Source organism: Schistocerca americana, chromosome 8 (assembly GCF_021461395.2).
Source record: "Schistocerca americana isolate TAMUIC-IGC-003095 chromosome 8, iqSchAmer2.1, whole genome shotgun sequence".
NCBI classification, from domain to species: domain Eukaryota; kingdom Metazoa; phylum Arthropoda; class Insecta; order Orthoptera; family Acrididae; genus Schistocerca; species Schistocerca americana.
The window spans coordinates 330,514,035-330,535,059 of NC_060126.1; the positions used below are offsets into that span (position 1 = coordinate 330,514,035).

General features: G+C 39.7%; 1 protein-coding gene across 1 annotated transcript in view; it reads left to right on the top strand.

Annotated features, from left to right (window-relative positions):
- Positions 1 to 21,025, top strand: part of LOC124544732 — a 121,800-nt gene that overhangs the window by 53,475 nt on the left and 47,300 nt on the right. The window contains exons 4-5 of the mRNA XM_047123384.1: positions 660 to 892; positions 13,645 to 13,875. Coding sequence (XP_046979340.1) covers positions 660 to 892; positions 13,645 to 13,875 — 464 coding nt within the window. The remainder of the gene's footprint in view (positions 1 to 659; positions 893 to 13,644; positions 13,876 to 21,025) is intronic.

Here is a 21,025-nt window from a genome sequence, read left to right on the forward strand (position 1 = left end):
TGTGTCTCATATTACAGTGGACCAACTTTGTTTCGATTTGGATGTGCGACCTAAAACTTTTCTCTCCCTTGGAATTTCGAGTCTCAAATTTCAGGTGCGGCTTAGAATCGGGAAAATTTTTTTTCTTTGATTTCGAGTCTCATTTTTCAGGTGCGGCTTAGATTCGAGTGCGGCTTAGTTTCGAGTGCGGCTTAGATTCGAGTAAATACGGTATACTATTCTTATACATCTCACAGATGAATTGTAACTGACTCCCCAGCTTCCCACCCCTTCCACCCTTTCTAGCTCTGCTTCCTTACAATAGATTTGCAAGCATTTGATAGGGAACAACTGATGTATTGTTTTGATATCTGCTGTATCAGTGATGTCACTCGTATCCAATAGTTTGAGTGTTGTGATCTTCAGGTAGTAATAAATCTTTCATCCCATGGTAACTTTTGTTGCTCATTGTCAATAGGGAAATTAGGATTGTTCCTTCTCTTTTCTTCTTTTAATACTGCTAACTAGTCTGAATAATCAAACCCAGGTCTTGGAAAAAAGCACAGGTCACACCCGTCCACAAGAAGGGGTTTAGAAACATTCTTTATTTGTATGGCCATTAGTAGTAATATTGTTTCATGATAACAGTTTAATTTGTGTGATCCATTTTTATTTTGCAGATCCTGAAGAAACCCCATTGCCAAATACGGATTTATCAAGACTGACAGAGGAACGAAAAGTATATGTGCGGCGAGTATCAAGTCATGTGTCACAATTGACTCGGAGAGCTGCAAATCGCTACAGAGACAGTCACTACACACATCTCTTTGACTGTGCTCTGCTTATTGGTCTCAACCTTGATTGTGAGAAGAGAGTAAAGGTTCCTTATATCAAGTCCAAATATCCCCCTCAGGTGAGGTTCAAAATGACATTAATTGTATTTATAACACTGGGGAACATTTTGTAACACAATTTCTGTTGAATTCTATTTTTGATCCGTTTTAGAGTTAAATAGGCTTGTTTATTTCAAAACTGTGGGCAGTTTTCTTCTACCACATCATGTTTTTTCTGTACTCTGTATGTGAATGTGACTACCGTGGAACACAACAAGCACTATTGCTCTCCTATTGACTGACATAAACCTTTTCGAACAGACGAGGAGAGGGATGAATGATGCCGTAGCAAACTAGCAACAGGTTCATATTATATATATCAGTTCAGTTATGCTTGCAATACTGTAGTGAGACATTCTGTGTCACTCTGATACAGTGAAGCGCATTCTGATGTTGAGTCTGAGCTCTTGTTTATATACCTGGATTAGCAGGGTTTAGTTTTTATTTATATATGAATAAAAACCTTTCCTTACGTCTGCCTTTAGTAGTTCATGTTGTAAGTGCTTAAACAGCTATGATTCATTTTGTTTATAAGTGGCAGTTTTACCATTCCCAGTCAGAGAACAAACATTGTTACATTTTTAAGGCAAGCCTATTGTGCCTATTTTAAAATGGAATTTGGGGTTAAGATAAATCATGGGTCTTTTACAAAGTTTGCAAGCATAATGTTTACATATGTCATCCAAAGAAATGTGATAAACTTCCATTTTTGTACACCTATAATTAGGTGAAAGCCTTTAGATCTCTCAATTAATTGTTACTTCCCTATAGTGAAAACTCCAGGATACAACAAGAAAAAAAAATGTAAAATAATCCTAGTTTCCCCATCAGCTGTATGCCTGCTGTGTTTATCAACTGAAATCCCAGTGCCAGTTTTCAAAGAATTACGCTCTTTGGAAATATAGGAGTATGAGTCTGGTAAAGATCAACATGACCCCAAAATGAAGATTTTGCCTTTGAAGATGATACTGTTTGTGTGAGATTTCAGCAGCATGAGTTGAACTATTCGAAACAGTGTGTGGGACTAGCCAAAAACACTTCAGAACTGTTAGCATCAAGACAGCATGAAAAAAACTTGCTTCAAAAAGAAGCTGAGGTATCCTACATTCAATTAGCAGAAAGTGCATTTCTGCACTATTTTTGAATTGATGATGGATTAGTATATTCCCATAATGTATGTGGTTCAGTGTAGGAGTTGGGAGTTCCAGCCTATAACGCTACTGAATGGTGATAATTAATCGATAGCTCAAAGCGAAACTTGAAGTGTATTTTCTTCCACACTAGAAATTTAATTGATGCAATCCCAACAGGCCATTCAGTTTGACTGGGTAAAGAATATGAAGACAGAGAGAGATTTCAGTGTGTTGCAGAGGTTGGCAACTTGTTTTAAATTTTCAGAAATGTAAAATTTTGCACTTCACGAAGCAAAAAAATGTAATATGCTATGACTATAATATCAATGAGTCACTGTTGGAATCTGCCACCTCATACAAGTACCTGGGTGTAACACTTTGTAGGGATATGAAATGGAATGATCACATAGGTTCATTTGTGGGTAAAGCTAGTGGTAGACTTTGGTTTATTGGTAGAATCCTGGGAAAGTGCAATCTGTCTACAAAGGAGATTGCTTGCAAATAACTCGTGTGTCCGGTTCTAGAATATTGCTCAAGTGTGTGGGATCCATACCAGATAGGACTAACGGGGGATATTGAATGTGTACAGAGAAGGGCAGCATGAACGGTCACAGGTTTGTTTAATCCGTGGGAGTGTGTCCCAGAGATACTGAAAAGGAACTGAACTGGAAGACTCTTAAAATAGATGTAAACCATCCCAGGCGGGGGTCAGGGATTTTCTCTGTCTCGTGATGACTGGGTGTTGTGTGATGTCCTTAGGTTAGTTAGGTTTAAGTAGTTCTAAGTTCTAGGGGACTGATGACCATAGATGTTAAGTCCCATAGTGCTCAGAGCCATTTGAACCATTTTTAAACCATCTCAAGAAAGTCTATTAACAATGTTTCAAGAACTGGCTGTAAATGATTACTCTTGGAATATACCACAACTCCCTATATATTGCTCACACAGGGATCATGAAGATAAGATTAGAATAATTACTGCACACACAGAGACATTCAAACTGTCATTTTTCCCGTGGTCCATATGTGAATGGAACAGGAAGAAATGCTCCTGACTGGTCCAAAGGGGCATACTCTCTGCCATGTACCTCATGGTGGTTTTCAGAGTATAGATGTAGACATACAGTCATTGCTTTGTTGCTATATCACATGGACCAGTGGATCATTTGTGTTGACCTTAAAATGGTCTGCTTCATCCTTGGCCAGCAACATGATATACCTTGTATTCTTGTTATTTATGTATGTGGGACAGCAGGCCTTGTGAGAAGCATTGGGTGAAATCGAATTGGCTGCCGAAATATGACCTGAAACCTGGTGATCCAAACATACAGAAAGAACATTATATTTCCCCCTCTGCTTATAAAACTGGGCCTCATGAAGCAATTTGTTAAAGCTTTTTCAGTTGAAGGTGACTTTCTAGTATTTCATTTCAGCATTTCCTGGCCTGTCATCGGAAAAGATAAAGGCCGGAGTGTTTGATGGTCTACAGATTCGGCTGCTCGCTAAAGATAAACATTTCATTGGAACAGTTACGCAACTTGAAAAGAATGCTTGGTTGGCATTCAAAAACACTGTCAAAGGCTTTCTTGGAAATACATGAGCACAGTATTACACCAAAATTGTCCAGCAACTCTGGGAGAGCTTCAGAATGCTTGATTGCAAAATGAGCATGAAATTGCATTTTTTTATATAGCCTCCTCGCTGACTTCCTGGAAAATATTAGTGCAGTCAGTGATGAGCAATTTCGTGGAGGTTTGGCCATGGAGGTGGTATATCAAGGTAGATGGGTGTACATATGATGGCTGACAACAGATGGAGCCTAAGTGAGATTGCTGATAGATTAAAAACTCCATAAGAAGCTATAAGTGAGAGTTTTTATCGTAATATATATGTTTACTATTTGGTAAAAAAAAACTTTACTCTGTGTATGAACACAATTTCACTTGGAGTAACTGTATATAGCTTTTGTATGAATCAAACTATTCTTTGTGAAGTGTATATTTGGTAAGTTTTCTCTTTATATTCAAGTTTTGTATGCTTTTTTGAGACAAAAGAGAGTATCCTATAGTTGAAAAAGTTGACGTGACAGACAAAAATCTGGGGTTGTTTTTGGACTCAGAGGCGAAAAATTAATCAAAAACAAATTGCAGATCCAAGCAACCAAACTGCTGTTATCCAGTATAATTCTGCATTAGGAATAAGCATATTCCAGAATGAGATTTTCACTCTGCAGCGGAATAATTTATATAATCTATCGTAGATCCTTTGAACAAAAAGCCATGCCCAGGTCTTGGAAAAAAGCACAGGTCACACCCGTCTACAAGAAGGTTATTAGAAGTGATCCACAAAACTATCATCCAATATCCTTGACATCTATTTGTCGTAGAATCTTAAAACATATTCTGAGCTCAAACATAGGGTATCTTAAACAGAAATGCAGTCCGAAAACAAAGAAAGTAGGTTACAGTACACTCGTTCGCCCACTGCTTGAATACTACTCACCAGTGTGGGATCCTTACCAGATAGGGTTGAGAGAAGAAATAGAGAAGATCCAACAGAGAGCAGCGCGCTTCGTTACAGAATCATTTATTAATCGCGAAAGTGTTACAGAGATGATAGACAGACTCCAGTGGAAGACTCTGCAAGAGAGACGCTCAGTAGCTCGGTACGGGCTTTTGTTGAAGTTTCGAAAACATACCTTCACCGAGGAGTCTAGCAGTATATTGCTCCCTCCTACGTATATCTCGCGAAGAGATCTTGAGGATAAAGTCAGAGAGATTAGAGCCCACACAGAGGCATACCGACAATCCTTTCCACAAACAATACGAGACTGGAATAGAAGGGAGAACCGATAGAGATACTCAAGGTATCCTCTGTCACACACTGTCAGGTGGCTTGCGGAGTGTAGATGTAGATGACCTCCCCAATTCTAACCAGCATGGATTTTGAAAACATTGATAATGTGAAACCCATCTCGCACTTTTTTCACATGACATACTGAAAGCCTTGGATCAGGGCAGTCAGCTAGACGGAGTATTTCTTGATCTTCACAAAAGCATTTGACTCAGTAGCACACCTATGTTTACTGTAAAAAGTACGATCATATGGAGTATCAAGTGAAATTTCTGATTGGGTTTGAGACTTTTTGGTAGGAAGGACGTATGTTACCTTGAATGGACAGTCATTGTCAGATGTAGAAGTAACTTCGGAAGTACCCCAGGGAAGTGTGTTGGGACCCTTGCTGTTCATTTTGTATATTTATGACTTTGCAGACAATATTAACACGTACATCAGGCTTTTTGCAGATGATGCAGTTATCTGTAATGAAGTATTATCTGACAGAAGCTGCATAAATATTCAGTCAGATATTGATAAGATTTCAAAGTGATGCAAAGATTGGCAACATGCTTTAAATGTCCATAAATGTGTAAAATTGTGCACTTCACAAAACTGTGAAGTAGTATCCTATGACTGTAGTATTAATGAGTCACTGCCGGAATCGGCCAACTCATACAAATACCTAGGTGTGACACTTTGTAAGGATGTGAAATGGAATGATCACATAGGCTCAGCCATGGGTAAAGCAGGTGATAGACTTTGGTTTATTGGTAGAACGCTGGGGAAGTGCAGTCAGTCTACAAAGAAGATTGGTTACAAATAACTCTTGCAACCGGATCTAGAATATTGCTCAAGTGTGTGGGACCTGTATCAGGTAGGACTAACACGGGATATGGAACATATACAGAGAAGAGCAGCACAAATGTTTATAGGTTTGCTTGATCCATGGGAGAGTGTCACAGAGGTATTGAAGGAACTTAACTGGAAGACTCTTGAAGAGAGACATAAACTTTCTGAGAAAGTCTATACTACTACCCTCACTCACAGAGGAATCATGAGGATAAGATTAGCATAACTACTACACGCACGGAGGCATTCAAAATATCATTTTTCTGACGCTCCATACATGAATAGAATGGGAGGAAACCCTAATAACTGGTACAGTGGGATGTACCCTCTGCTTTGCACCTCACGTGTTTTGTTTAGTGTAGCTGTAGATGTGTATTTAGATATAAACTTCAGCAAAATCCAACTTCTGTTACATTACATATTTACACAAAAAGTACTCTAGTACTTAACCTTTAACATGAAATAAAAATATAAACAAATAAATTTAGGTGAGGTTTATTTTGTGTTTGTTGTAAACAGATTTGAAGCTGAGTGCGCAATTACCCTTTTACAAACTTTTCACTTTGTAATGTGTAATATAAGAGGAAATGTGAAACTTTAGTGTTATGAACTCGAACAAACGCTAACACATCTTTTTTACCTAATATAGACAATATTAACTGTTAAAACCCAGTCAATAAAATAACTTTACAACAGTAAGAAATGACTGTCTCATTTGCGACCAAAGGTGGCACAAGTCTGTAACTTTCCAATCACCATGTTCCATTTGTAATTTACATTCAGGATCAAAGGTAACTGAAATTAAAGAAAGAACTGGTACACCTGCCTAATATCGTGTAGCGTCCCCGCGAGCACACAGAAGTGCCAACAACACTATGTGGCATGGACTCGATTAATGTCTGAAGTAGTGCTGGAGGGAATTGACACCATGAATCCTGCAGGGCTGCCCTAAATCCATAGGAGTACAAGGAGGTGAAGGTCTCTTCTGAACAGCACATTGCTAGGCACCCCAGATATGCCCATTAGTGTTCATGTCTGAGGAGTTTGGTGGCCAGAAGAAGTCATCAAGGGTACACAAGTGGGCCTTTGGCTCCAAAAGCATATATTGATGATGTTTTGTTGAATGGTTCATACGTTGGCTCTTGTTGATGGCCCAGCATTGATATCTGCAGCAATTTGCGAAAGGGTTGCACTTCCATCACATTGAACAATTCTCTTCAGTCATTGTTGGTCCCGATCTTCCAGGATCTTTTTCCAGCCACAGCGATTTCAGAGATTTGATATTCTACTGGATTCCTAATATTCACAGCACGCTCGTGAAATGGTCATATGGGAAAATCCCCACTTCATCGCTATCTCGGTGATGCTATGTCCCATTGCTTGTTCACTGACTATAACACCATGTTGGGCAAACTCACTTAGATCTTGATAACCTGCCATTGTAGCCGCAGTATCTGATCTAATAACTGTGCCACATACTTCTTGTCTTATATAGGCATTGTCGACTGCAGCGCCATATTCTGCCTGTTTACATATCACTGTATTTGAATATGCTTGCCTATATCAGTTTCTTTGGCGCATCAGTGTATAGAAGGCTATGTTCTGACTGACTCATTTATCATCGCCCAGCCCAAACCTATAAGGATAGAAACTTGAAATTTGAAGAAGGGATGAAATGGGGGATGAAAGTTTTTCTGGAAATATTTAGTTGTGCAATATTTTTCGAAGGTAAATCTTTGAAAAATTGTGTTTGGCTTCTCTGTTAGAAATAAAATATGCACAAGTCACTGTTTTTGGAAATTCAATCCCTTTGGGGGTGAAATAGAGGTTTTATGAAAATATTTCATTGTGAAAGAATTTTTAAAGCTAAATCTCTGAAAATTGGTGTTTGGCTTCTCGGTTAGAAATTAAAAAATATGTGTTTCGCTGTTTTTAGAAGTTCAACCCCAAAGGAGGTGAAATAGGGTCAGGTTGATTCACTGACTCGTCATTGTCCAGCCTAAACCACTGAGGATAGAAACATGAGGTTTGTAGAGGGTGTGGATCTTATACTGTTGGCATCATTTAAGTAGTTATCCAAAACTTCACTCCCAAGAGGGTGAAATAGCAGATGAAAGGCTTTTTGAAAGTAAGTCACTATTAAAGGAATTTTGAAGCTAGAACTATGAAAACTGGTATTGGATTTCTCAGGCAGAAAATAAAAAAATACGTGTTTCAGCATTTTTGGAAATTCAACCACTCAGCAGGTAAAATAGTGGGTGCAAGTTTTTTTAAAATATGGTATACAATAATATATAGCTCAATATAAGAAAATCAACAATTTGGAAAAGATAGATTGCTACTTACCTTAAAGAAGACTCGTCAAGTTGCAGACAGGCATGATTAAATGACACTCTCAAATAGTTTTGGCTACAGCTTTTGTCAGTAAAGAGGACACACACACACACACACACACACACACACACACACACACACACACACATCATGCAGACATGACTGCCATCTCCAGCATCACAGGCCGGAATGCAACATCACGTGGGATGCAAGCAGCAATCTGGAGGGGGAAGGGGAAGGGGAAGGGGAAGGGGAAGGGGAAGGGATATTAGTGGACAGGTGGAGAGAGAGAGAGAGAGAGAGAGAGAGAGAGAGAGAGAGAGAGAGAGAGAGAGAGAGACGAACGCTGTCTGGTGGAGTGTACAGGGACTGGAATGCTGACAGGTGCAGCGTTGGGAGATTGTGGGACAGAGAGGTGGGGAAAAAGAACAAAAAAGGGAGGAGAAGGGAAAGACAGGCGGATAGGTTGGCAAATGGCTGCAAATAAACATGGTGGGAGACGAGAACGGGTAGGAGATGACAGGACAGAAGGGGTGGAAACTGTTGGATGGAGTGTGTGGGGACAGTATGTTACTGTAGGTTGAGGCCGGGATAATTATGTGCTGTGCAAAAAAATGCTTCTTTGCCTATACTTTACAATCTTCCTCAAGGAATCAGAGGTGTGTTCTTTTTGTTTTTGTATGGGGTGGCAGACCCATCTGAAAAATGTAACAACTTTTTTGGAAGGGTTTTGAAATTCGGGTTTGAGAAAAGTTTTGAGTTTTTTTCTAGTATATACAGTAACTGTGTTGTGCTCTATTGAATAAGAAACTTAACTGAAATGTTCATCTATGTTTTCCTCTTTGAAATATATAACAAAGGGATGGATTGTGACCTGTTGACTTGTCCAGTGGTAACTCTTGAGCTTCATCTTGTAGAACTATGCTGTAATTTTCAGAAAAATCACATGTGACAATGAATTCTGATTCTTTCAGATTTTCTTTGGTGCAATTATGAAAATATCCCTGCTTCTTGTCAATGAAGTGATGCTGAACAAAGAGGACAACTTGAGCAGAATAAATCAATAAACTTCTGTGAACTTTCTCCAAAGTCTCTAGATTACAGTGGTCAACTGAAACCCACTGGTGAAAGTGTACTTTTTCAGTTAAATTTTCAGCGAAGGATTCTTCCAAAAACTCATTTCCCAATGTTGAAATCGATGGACAATGTGTTACCAAACACTTTTGTGAGGCATTGCTTGTAATTTTGAATTTTACTTTTTGTTACAGGTCTTAATTTAGTGTTGTCTAGCTTAGTTTTATGCTTTGGTGATTTGTGCACACACAAACAGCATTTGTACCACTTCAGCTAACATACAATGTTTAGGTCTCAGTTCAGCAAATTTAGAGACAGCTATTTTTATGCTGGAACTCTTGTCTTTAAAATTTTTGCATGCTTCTTTTAGATTACACAAAATGAGTCTTCAAAATCTTCGATTTACTTCCATCTGATTAAGTAACTATCACACAGTGTTTAATACCTTGCATTGCCCTACTAACTACACCATCTTCATAAATGAACATATAATTCCCACTGTGTCTATTGGCAAGCTTTTCCATGGTTTTAAATTTGTATTGTCCAAAAAGCATTTTTTTCTTTAAGAACTCTTTTTGACTGTCCAGTCATGTAGTTCGGCACATTAACTTCACACATTATCTTTATAATGCTCCAATTACCTGGTAAATGTGTTAGAATATAACTTCACATTTCTCAACATCACTATCGCTATTTGATGACAAACTTTCAGCAGAAGGAGAAAAAAGTTTTGTGTTTCATAGTTGTGGAAACTTTTCTTACTTTTAATGTGCAATACTTTTGTATTTCATTTTTCTCTTAGCAACGGGAGACTTGCCCATTCAAGCGATGTATTAAGTGACTGAACAACCTCTGAATTAGTAATAAATTCTGTGTCATTGTGCAATAATGTTTCTGAGTGAAAATAATCATCTTCAACATTTTTGCCTCATAGGGACTGTGCATTTTTTAATATAATAATTTCCTCCCTACATTTATCACAGATTTTAAGATACAGTTCAGGTACCCATCGTGTGACATTTCTGACCTTTCTGCTGTTTCTTCACTACGTTTTCTGTAACAGATTGCAACAGTGTATTCTTAATGTTTCTGTTTCCATCTTGCGGGACAATGTGTCAGTTTGCCCGTTCAGGAGGGGGGGGGGGGGACACCACTTAAATGCAATGTTAAAGTAGAAAATCACATGTTAAAAATTAGGCAGTAACTTTTACATTTTTATGATTGATTTTGAGTCAGTTTATAGCTTCCAATAACATCTTGTTTTACTAAAGCAATAAGTATTTGGTCTTACCAGTAAGTAATCCTTAATACCAGTTCACAAGTATTTAACTTACACTTATCAGACAGAACATTATTGATATAAACCCATTCAGGTGATAGCAGCATCACCTGGCATGGAAAGACTGTTAGACACACACACAGTGCATCTAGTACAGGGTGCGGCATGGGAACTTCCCTATTTAAATAAATCATAAATCAGGAAGTATTAGAGACATCAATTTTATTCTTTTTTCTTTACAAAGAGTAACACTTAAATTTTTATTCCATTAAGTTTTGAAAATGATATCTTGAAGGTGGCCTCCATTCTTGTTCAGCACATTTGGAGAGTCGAAATCAGAAGCTTCGGTCCACTTTTTCCTATATGTCTATGTCAATGTTGGCAATAGCAACACAAATATTGTTCCATAGCTCAGCCTGGGTCTGCAGATGATTGGTATACACCAAGGATTTGAGATAGCCCCGTCAGAAAAAGTCACATTGTGCTAAATCTGAAGAGTGTACAGGCCACTGGAGACCCTGTGAGCTGTGGCAACATCTTGTTGGAACCAGACCTCATCCACATCCATTTCTTGAAGTTATGGAAGAAAAAGCTGTTCAGTCATCTGAACATAACACTCAGAAGTGACCATGACTGCCTTATCGTTCTCTTCGAAAAACAAAGGGCCAATAACGCCGACTTAAGATAGTGCACACCATACAGTCACACATTCTGTATGCAGGGGCTACTCATGAAGTTCTCGGGGATTCATGCCACTCCAATAACACATATTTTGTGTATTCACGCAGCCAGACAAATGAAAATGTGCCTCGTCGCTGAAGAACACCAACGCGTCATGAGGCAGTTCATCGATCGGCTTCACACACATTTTTTCGTGAAACTCAATCACATGGATGAATTGTGTGCACCACTGACAGTTTATACGGATGAAATTTCAACTCTTCATGAAGAATTCGTCTCACTGTACGTTCAGAAATTGCAAGGGGAGCCGCATGTTTGCATACAGATCGCTTGGGGGAATTCAAAATCTACATCCTTACCCTCTCGATGTTTTCAGGCGTTCTGGTGGTTCTTGAAGGTCCTGGTTTCTTTTTCTGCGTACTTCCAGTATCCATAAAGGTGTCTAGACACATAAAAATTGATTTCCCATCAGCAACACGACCTGCAGGTGAGATGTTGAACTGTTTCCTGAATGCACGCAGAGTTCTGATGACCTAATGTCCATTCGAAAAGCAGACCAAAGTGGCAAATGGGCGCTCCCGTCTTGCCCACTGCATGATCGCTAATAAATTAACCTTTAAAAAAAGGTTAAGTCTCGCTCTTTTGATTGCACTGAAACCTGCGCAACAATGAGTAACAGTCGCCGTGTGCTGTGCGTTTCAAATAAGGAAGTTCCTGTGCCGCACGCTGTGTCAGTGAGCGTGCTGTCTGTGTGTAGAATCGGAAAGAGACACGATCTGCCTTAGTTTGACCGAGGGCAAATTGTGATGGCCCCGAGGCTTGGAATGAGCATTTCGCAAACTACACGACTTGTCAGATGTTCGAGGAGCGCTGTGATGAGTGTCTTCAATACATGGTGAAATCAGGGTGGAACCACATCCAGACATCGTGGGGATTGGGTGGCCACCCTTTATTACAGATGTTGGACATTGTTGGCTGTGCAGACTGGTAAAACAGGACAGGCAGCAAGCTCTGGTGGAACTGACATCAGACGTTAATGCTGGGCAGAGTACAAGTGTGTGAACACACAATGCACTGAACCCTCATAGCAGTGAGCCTCCGCAGCCAACAACCCCTCCATGTGCCAGTGTTAACACCACGACATCAGCAACTATGACTGAAATGGTCACGTGACCATTGGTACTGGACATTGATGCAGTGACAGAGCATTGCGTGGTCTGATGAATCGTGACATCTTTTTCATCATGCCAATGGGATGTCGCTAATCCACTGACTCCCAGGGGAAAGCTCCTTGACACCTATACTGTGGGAGGGAGACAGTTGGCACTGGCACCTTTATGCTCAGACAGCTGGTGGCAGCTCCTTTTTGCTCTGGGGAACTTTCACATGGGCGTCCATGGGTCCAGTAGAGTTCATGCAAGGCACCAAGGTGGCTAAGGAGTATCAAACACTGGTTGCAGACCTCGTACACCCCTTCATGACAATCCTGTTTCCCAATGGCAGCGGCATTTTTCAACAAGATACTGCGCCATATTACAAGGCCAGGAGTATTATTGTGATGAAGTGGTTCAAGGAACACAGTGGCGATTTCCAATTGATGTGCTGCCCCCCACCCCCCAATTCGCCAGATCTGAACCTTTTTGAACATATCTGGGATGTGATTGAACATGGCGTCAGAGCTCATCGCCCCCTTCCCTGGAATTTATGGGAACTAGGCAACTTGTGTGTGAAGGTTGGTGCCAACTTCCTCCAGTGACCTACCAAGGCCTCATTGCTTCCGTGCCATGATGCATCACTGCTGTTACCCATGCCAAAGGTGGACATACTGGCTGTTAGATAGATGGTCATAATATTCTGGCTGATCAGTGTGTTACATGCATCCAACTCGGAATACATACACTCAGGAACATGGGTACACAGATGAATTGTTGGAAGTAGAGCTTCACTCTTCTTCTTCCTTCCTCTTTTTTTATGAAGAAATTGTCATCCTAAATATATATTTTGGCCTGGGATTTACAACAATATTAGCTACACATAGAATAAATTTTGTAATTTTAAAATAAGTATTTTTTGAGAAAATTAAAGTAAGAAAATTAAATTAACCTATGTATCATTGTGTACCATAGGAAAGGATGAGAGAAATAATGTTAAATGGTATTTGTTCAAGGTCTGTAGCTCAAGTAGGAAAGCTTCTACAGCAATTCTAAAAACTGCTGTTCCCTGTTTTTGGGCCCATTTATGATAACTTTACAGCTCTGTAATTCAGAAACAAGTTTGACATATCTCGGTAAAATTTCATATTTTCCAAGGCTATATCAATAGTACAACTGTGCCAAGTTTCAGGAAAATCTGAGATGGTGAGGTATAGACCCTGTGTTGATTTGACAGGAAACAATCCTCTTACAGATTACAGCAATTATATTTGTGTTTACATTGGTAGTTGTTACAAAATCCCAACAATAAGTGTTTTCTGTTTTGTATCAGATTGCTCTTTGTTTCCTTGTAATCCTGTATGTGCTCTCCTAGACCTATTTTAAGGTATAAGAAGTCGTGAATATAATGGCAACTCAACTTTTTCTGTGCAGGTTGAAGTACCACCTATGCTGGAGCATTTATGTTTCCCTGATGCTCTTGAGTGGCCCCCAGCACCAGCCTCTCAGAATGAGGATCAGATGTACTCTTTGGTTATTACAGCAGAGGATGGATCAAGAACATTTGGCTACTGTCGACGTGTCATGCCAGAGGGAGCACCAATCTGTCTTCCACTTGCATACTGCCTCCTCAGCACACACAGAGCACGTGGCTTCTTCTCTAAGGTGATTAATGCCATAGTAAATTATTACGAATTTTACTGTAGTACTATGTGGTATCTTTGTCACTGTTTCTGTCTTTAACATTTTTTACTATGTAACAGATATTATTTATTACTAACAAAGAGAGGTCCCAAGGAGTGGGATCGCATTTGTGAAACCGCCTATGTGGTGATGTGGGTTAACCCTGTCATGGATAAAATTCATTTTTTACAGATTTTTGAAATATTAAGGTGATAACAGTTTCTTTTCAGTCCCATTATTATATTTTCACCACCAAAAATTTTTCAAGTTCTCCATTTTTTCACAACAGGAAGTGGGACACACATGTCCCATGAACCAGTGCAAGATACCTTTTCTGCTGACTGACTGATTTTGTAATTTTATTGTTTTTAGCCATAAACAGGATTTTGCAGAGAATAAAATAACTACAAATTATACATGCATGTAATCTTTTTATTTGTGTAGAGCCAGTGTAAAAAATATTCATTACATTTCAGTTTTCATGATACATGATCAATACTTACAAAACTTTACATGCCATGAAACTTGGAAAAACACGGTGTGGCACAGAGTGGTACACCACAAACAGTGCAAACAACTTTTGTTCTCTTCTCTTTAGAGTTTGTGCTGCAGAATGTGCATCGATTCCTAGTGCCACTGTCTTTCGGTACATGTTTGCCTACGTTCACGAGCCGGACATCATCTGGCACACTAGAGACTCCTCTCTTTGCTGGGAAGAAAGTGGGCATTGATCCCCTCTTCCTATTTCAAACCGTTAAATAACTTTACAAATAATGTCTGCTGGGACACATGTGTCCCACTAATTTTATTTTGATTATAAGATAGTACAGTCGCTGAGAAGTACATTCCACACTGTATTTGTACTAAAAGATGATTATTAAGTTAATAATAAGATGAATTACTTACGCCGGACATCGCTGGAAAGTGAGAAATGATGAAAACTGAAGAGTGACACAAATAAGTGGTGTTGCAGTGGCCATATATACACACCAGTCAACAAAAGTAGTCACCGCTTCTCTATTGCCTTTGCAGTGCAGTCCCGATTTTTTTCTTAGGTTCAGTACAGTCGTCCCTAGATGGCATCACCGTGCAGAGCTGGGTAACATATATCCCGACACTCGAACTGGCACTCAAAGTTAGTGGGACATATATGACCCATCAACCACGAAAGGGTTAAGGTCTCAGGTATCATAACCTGTGGCAAATTTAACTTGGTGGGCCCCTGTAACTGATGAAAAAAAATTTGGAATTTCATGTGATATTCTAGTGCCCTACAATGATGAAAGTACACAGAGCAGTGTTGTGGCATTGTGATTTAAGTTAGGTACCTGATGTACAGAATTTTGTGAGTTCGAATTTTGTCAGGTGCTTTAAAATTTATTGTCCTCCAAGCTTTATTGAAATGCCTTTGATCATTATTTTTATTCAGTTAACTGGTTAAAATGTAATTTTGGCTGTGAAATTGTGTCAGAAATGTATTTATCATTACAAGGTGTATATTTTTTGGGATTTTAAACATTGTACAAACATTTATAGACAAGGACTTAATCATTATACTAACATTTAAAACATGAATTCTTGTTATGCTATGGACAAAATAACACAGATGATTTAAATGAAAGGAGGGATTATAAATAAATAAAAAATCAAGCAACGTGAGGAATAGAAATAATGAATCCTGTGACATGGATTGTCAGACAATTGGCAGAGGCCTTCCGCCAGGTGGTCACTGCAATTCATAACGACACTGGTGAAACCTTTGTCTGCAGGTCGGTTGATTTTGGTGAGGATCTGTTTTGAGGCTGTGTATAGTTGTCCTTTCTTAAGACGTAAAGGCGAAAAAATTTTTAATCTCTTGAGTGTCAAACTGCTAAGAAAAGGAGTTCCCTGGAAAAATTCCATTTCATGTGCACGTGATAATGCAGATACAACAGTGGGACATGAAATAGGAGTTTCTGCTTTTTTGAAGAAAGTTCAACCACACATAAGAATTCAGTCTTGTTCCTGCTACCTGCTTCATTTAGCTGCACATAAAGTGCAAAAATCCTACAATATTTTGATGTTGAAGAATTTGTAATGGACTTTCTCCAAAAGAGTTTGAAAAGAGAGTCTACATTTAAACTTTGTCAAAATATATATGACACTAGACCCCATAAAGTACCAAAGTGTATTTGTACAAGGTGGCTCTCTCTGCTCCAATCAGTAGAAATGATATTGAACAGTGGCTCTTGGAAAATTTTTCAACAGGAAGCTTCTAAAAGTGTGAACAATTCCCACTTATCTAGAGTGCTCCGTATTATAGATGATACTGTAACTAAGCTGTATCATCTTTTCTAGAGTAAATCCTCTTTGTTGTTTACCAAAGCAAATTTATTCCTTCGGAAGGAAGGTCCAGTAATCCACAGACTTCATAGTATCCTAAATAACTTATTTACAGATTTGATTGAGAGATTTATTAATCCTTCTGCAGTACCTACTTCTGGTAGTCTGCTGCAACTGAACTTTCAAAAAAAATTAATTAATTAATTAAATATCACAAAGGGGATGAAGATATTATCATTGATGCAAACACTAGAAGCTACATTCTTCATACCAAGCTTGAAAAATCTGTTGTTACAAAATATTATGATGTCAGAAGATTTTTCACCAACTCATATGTGTACATCAAAGGAAAATTCCCTCTGCGCAATGACTTCTTAATAATCTTAGAAGTTACGGGTATTGGACCTAGAAAAAGAAAATCTTTATCATAGTTGTAAATTTGAATGAGCTATTTCCTGATGTGCTAAGTAACTGCAAAAAACACATATTAGAATTGGAGTTTTCAAGATACCTGTTTGATGAGTTTGGGATGGGGGAAGAAAAGAGCTAATACTGCTTGGTACAAGGTATCTGCTACGTGTGATGCATCAGGCATTAAAAAGTATCCATCACTGAGCAAGCTTATGCTTGCATTACTGCTTATTCCTCATAGTAGTGCTGCCTGTGAGAGAGTTTTTAGTGTTGTTAAGAAACTGTACAGCACTGAATTTCAATCTAGTATCAATATAGGAACCTTGAGTGCTTTGATTATCAGTAGAATGAACCATTTATCTTCAGAAAGAGCGTGTTACCAAATTAATTTTTCAAAGAATCAGGTTTAGGCTGTGAAGAGTGCAACAAGATTTATCATTCAAGAGAAAGTTATCTTGTCAGCTGTGAAGACTCTGTATTACACAAGTAAAGGTAGATCCAGGAAGAAGAAGCTGTGGATAGAAAGACTTGTAAATATTTTTGTATAAAACACAGAAGATAGGCTTCTCATTTCATGATGTAAGTGGATTTTGTTTACATGTTTTACTTTCCTTTTAATTAATAATTTGAAAGATGTGTTTGTGATGATTTTGTAGTATTTTTAAATTAGAGAAATGTTTCTAAAACACCCTTACGTTCTAACTTTTTCTGTTTAACCTGATTTTTTTCATTTACAGTAGTTTTAATTGCTGGAAAACCTTCTTCATTTAGGACCAGTAAGTGTCTGAAATTCAGAGTTTAAAGGCTTAAAACACAGTTATAATTTTAAAATTTTCCTACTAAATCACTCCTGACAAATACCGAGATGGTTTCTTCAAAAGAGTACGGCTGTTTCCTGATCTCCTTCCCCATCCTGGATACAATCCAAGCTTTGGCTCTGTCTCTAAATGACCTGTATTTCGATGGGACTTTAAAATCTAAGCGCCCCCCACACTAAAATTTTCCGAGCGAGTTCCCATGAGCCTGCTTCCATATTTGCCATTTGATTACTGACAGCCACTTCTCAAGGTTGGCAGCTGTGTGCTCCCAGTAAAAGAATTTCGTCCCTCATTGACCAACACCTCCAACCAATTGCCCAATGTGTGGCATCCCACATCAAAGATACTAACCATTTCCTTCAAATACTCAACTACATCCCCACCCCTTTACCTCCTATATCCCTGCTTGACACACCTTCCTTATACACAAAAATCCCTTGTGCTCATATTCTTTCCGCTATTGAACTCTATCTTTCACAGCATCCTTCAGACTCCAAACCTACGTCCTCATACCTCACACACCTTGTTAATTTTACTGTAATACACAACTACTCCCCCTTTGAAGAGATGGTATAGAAACAAATCCACAGCACAGCCATGGGCATCCAAAAGGCACACTCTTATGCCAATCTCTTTATGGATCCTCGAGGGGAAGCCTTCACAGCCTCTCACAACTCCAAATCCCTGGTCTGGTTTAGCTTCATTGATGATACCTTTATGATCTGGACTCAGGGCCAAGACACTTCCTCATTCCTTCACAACTTCAATACCTTCTCTCCCATCTGCTTCACCTGGTCCTTTTGAACCTAGGATTCCAGTTTCCTGGATGTTGACCTCCTCCTCTCTGATGGTTCCATCCAGACTTCTGTCCACATTAAATGCAGCAACCACCAACATTACCTGTATTTTGACAACTACCATCCCTTCCACACCAAAAAATCCATCCCTTACAGCCTGGTCACCTGGGGATGGCATATCTGCAGTAACAAGAACACCATTGCCCAGTATGCTGAAGGTCTCACAGAGGCCATCATAGTAGAAATGTGCCACCTCCCAGACCTAGTCCACAAAAAGATTTTTCATGCCACATTTCCACACACCCCCAATCCTCCCATCATCACCCCAAGAACCAGCTACAAAGGAGTGCCCCGTTCATTACCCAGTACCACCTGGGTGGAACAAATGAACCACATCCTTCGTCAAGGCTTTGATTATCCTTCATCATGATCTGAAATGAGAGATATCGTATCCAAGATTCTTTCCAGCCCTCCTAAAGTGCTGTCCGTCATGCACCCAACCTCCACAACATCCTAGTCCATCCCTATGCCAATCCCAGTCCATTCCCACAGGACTCATATCCCTGTGGAAGAACTAGGTGATAAACCTGCCTAATCCACCCACCTTGCATTTCCTATTCCATTCATGTCGCAGGCTAATCCTCCCCTCCCTCCCCCCTCTGAGGCTGAACCACTTGTGAAAGCAGTTGTATCATAAATACCAGCTTTGCTGCAATCATTGCACAACTTCTTATATTGATGTGACTACCAGCCAGCTGTCCAACATGATTAAGTGACACTGCCAAACTGTGACCGATGACGAAGCGGGGTGCCCTGTGGTGCAACATGCAGCTGAACATAATGTACTTGACTTCAGTGACTTCTGTGAAACCTAGGCCATCTGGATCCTCCCCTCCGCCACCAGATTTTTTGAACTGTGCAGATACGAGTTATCCATACAACACATTCTTCGCTCCCAAAATTATCCCAGTCTCAGCCCACACCCGAGCACCCAACTGTTTCCGCCCTCTCTGTCCTATCATGTCCCAATTCATGGCCCATCACCCTCATTGTGTTCTAGTCTCTGCCAAGCACCCATCAGTCTTTTCCCCTGCGCGCGTACACACCCACGCGCACACACACACACACACACACACACACACACACACACACACACAGCCTCCCAACACTGCACCTGACACAGCTTTGTCCTGTCACTTTCTAGACCCTGCTTGCTACGCCAGTCAGCACTCATCTCTTCCCCCACCCATACCCTGTGGTCATGTGTGTGTGATGTGTGCCTGCCTTCTTGTGTGCGTGTGAGCCTTTCTTTTCTGAGGACTGCTTTCTCCAAAAGCTCACTATGTAGTAGTCTTTTTGTTGTGCCTGTCTGCAACTCAAAGTGTCACCTTCACGTTGAGTAGCAATCTGTACTTTCCATAATTGTTTAGCCTATTTACATTCCATTCCTTATGCCCAGAAATGTTGACAAGTTGTTTGAAAAAGTCTTCAGGGGTATAACAAACTACTACACTATAAAAAAAAATCATTGTAAAGTATTAAAATAAGTGTTTGGGCAAAAACAATTTTCACTTTTTGTCTTTGCCTTCAACATTCAACCATCATCTGCTCAAATATATCATAGCACAGCTATCTGCTATACTATTTTATCCCGCCTATATATATACTCAATAATACGTAACCCACTTCCAAACCATAACCAAAAATTTGTTTTTGCCGCTTTCAGCACTACCGCCGCTATAATATCCACCGTTTCTAGTTCACAAACAGCTCCTTTCACCTTTTAAACAACCATTTTGGCCAGTTCTAATAACTTTCGCTTTATTTACATTTCCGTTTTTCCCACATCACTTAAAATTTTTAGCCGCTTCCCACAGAGGTTTTAACGTCATTATTTCTTCGTCAGACAATTGTTAGCCTCATTTTCATAATCTGCCACCACAATACCACTCCTTTTAATATACTACACGCAGTTTTTTCGAAATTTTCCCGAATTTCTCCGTCCTTTAACGTGCTTTGGCGGCAACACAACCACCTAACCTTTATGCACATCGTTGTCTACCAACCCAAGTCCAACATAGCCCAGCTGTAACCAACACCTTTTCGCCTTTTTTCATTCCAGATCTCCAGTTACTTTCCGGTTCACCTTTATCTCTTCCCATATATTTTTATTTTCATTTTCATTTCACCTCATGTTACACTTTCCACCTTCTAATACCATGTCACCCTCACAACACCCCCACAACGACCCCATTAAGTTTTATTTACATTCCCTCCGCAAACATGCCTTCGCCCTAGCCAGATTACACTCTCATATTCTATTTTCTCAGGCTTGTCTGACATTTGGCATCACCCCCAAAGGCCTCACACTTAAAGTTCCCATCTCTGGCTGCAACCCTTCCTTCCATCAGTCCCTATACTAGTTCCAAACTGAACAATCCATTGGCCTCACCCACCTAATCCTCCACCTACACATCAACTCAGCCAATGAACACACCCATCAACTCCTATCCTTAATAAAAGTCCTTAATCTTTCCTCTCGCACATCCACACCGGCTGTTCAGAGCATCCTCCTACAGGCCAGCCGTAAATTAGAACAGCATGCCACCCTCCACCTCAAAAAACTATCCAATCTCCTGGTTTCCCACCTCCGGAAAGGCAACTCACTCACTCTTTACAACCTTTCCAGCAAACCTCCACCTCCTCTCATTGCACACAAACCCAGTCTCTCCCATCCACTCAATCTCCCACTTCCAGCTCCACTCCCTCCAAAACCTCAAAATT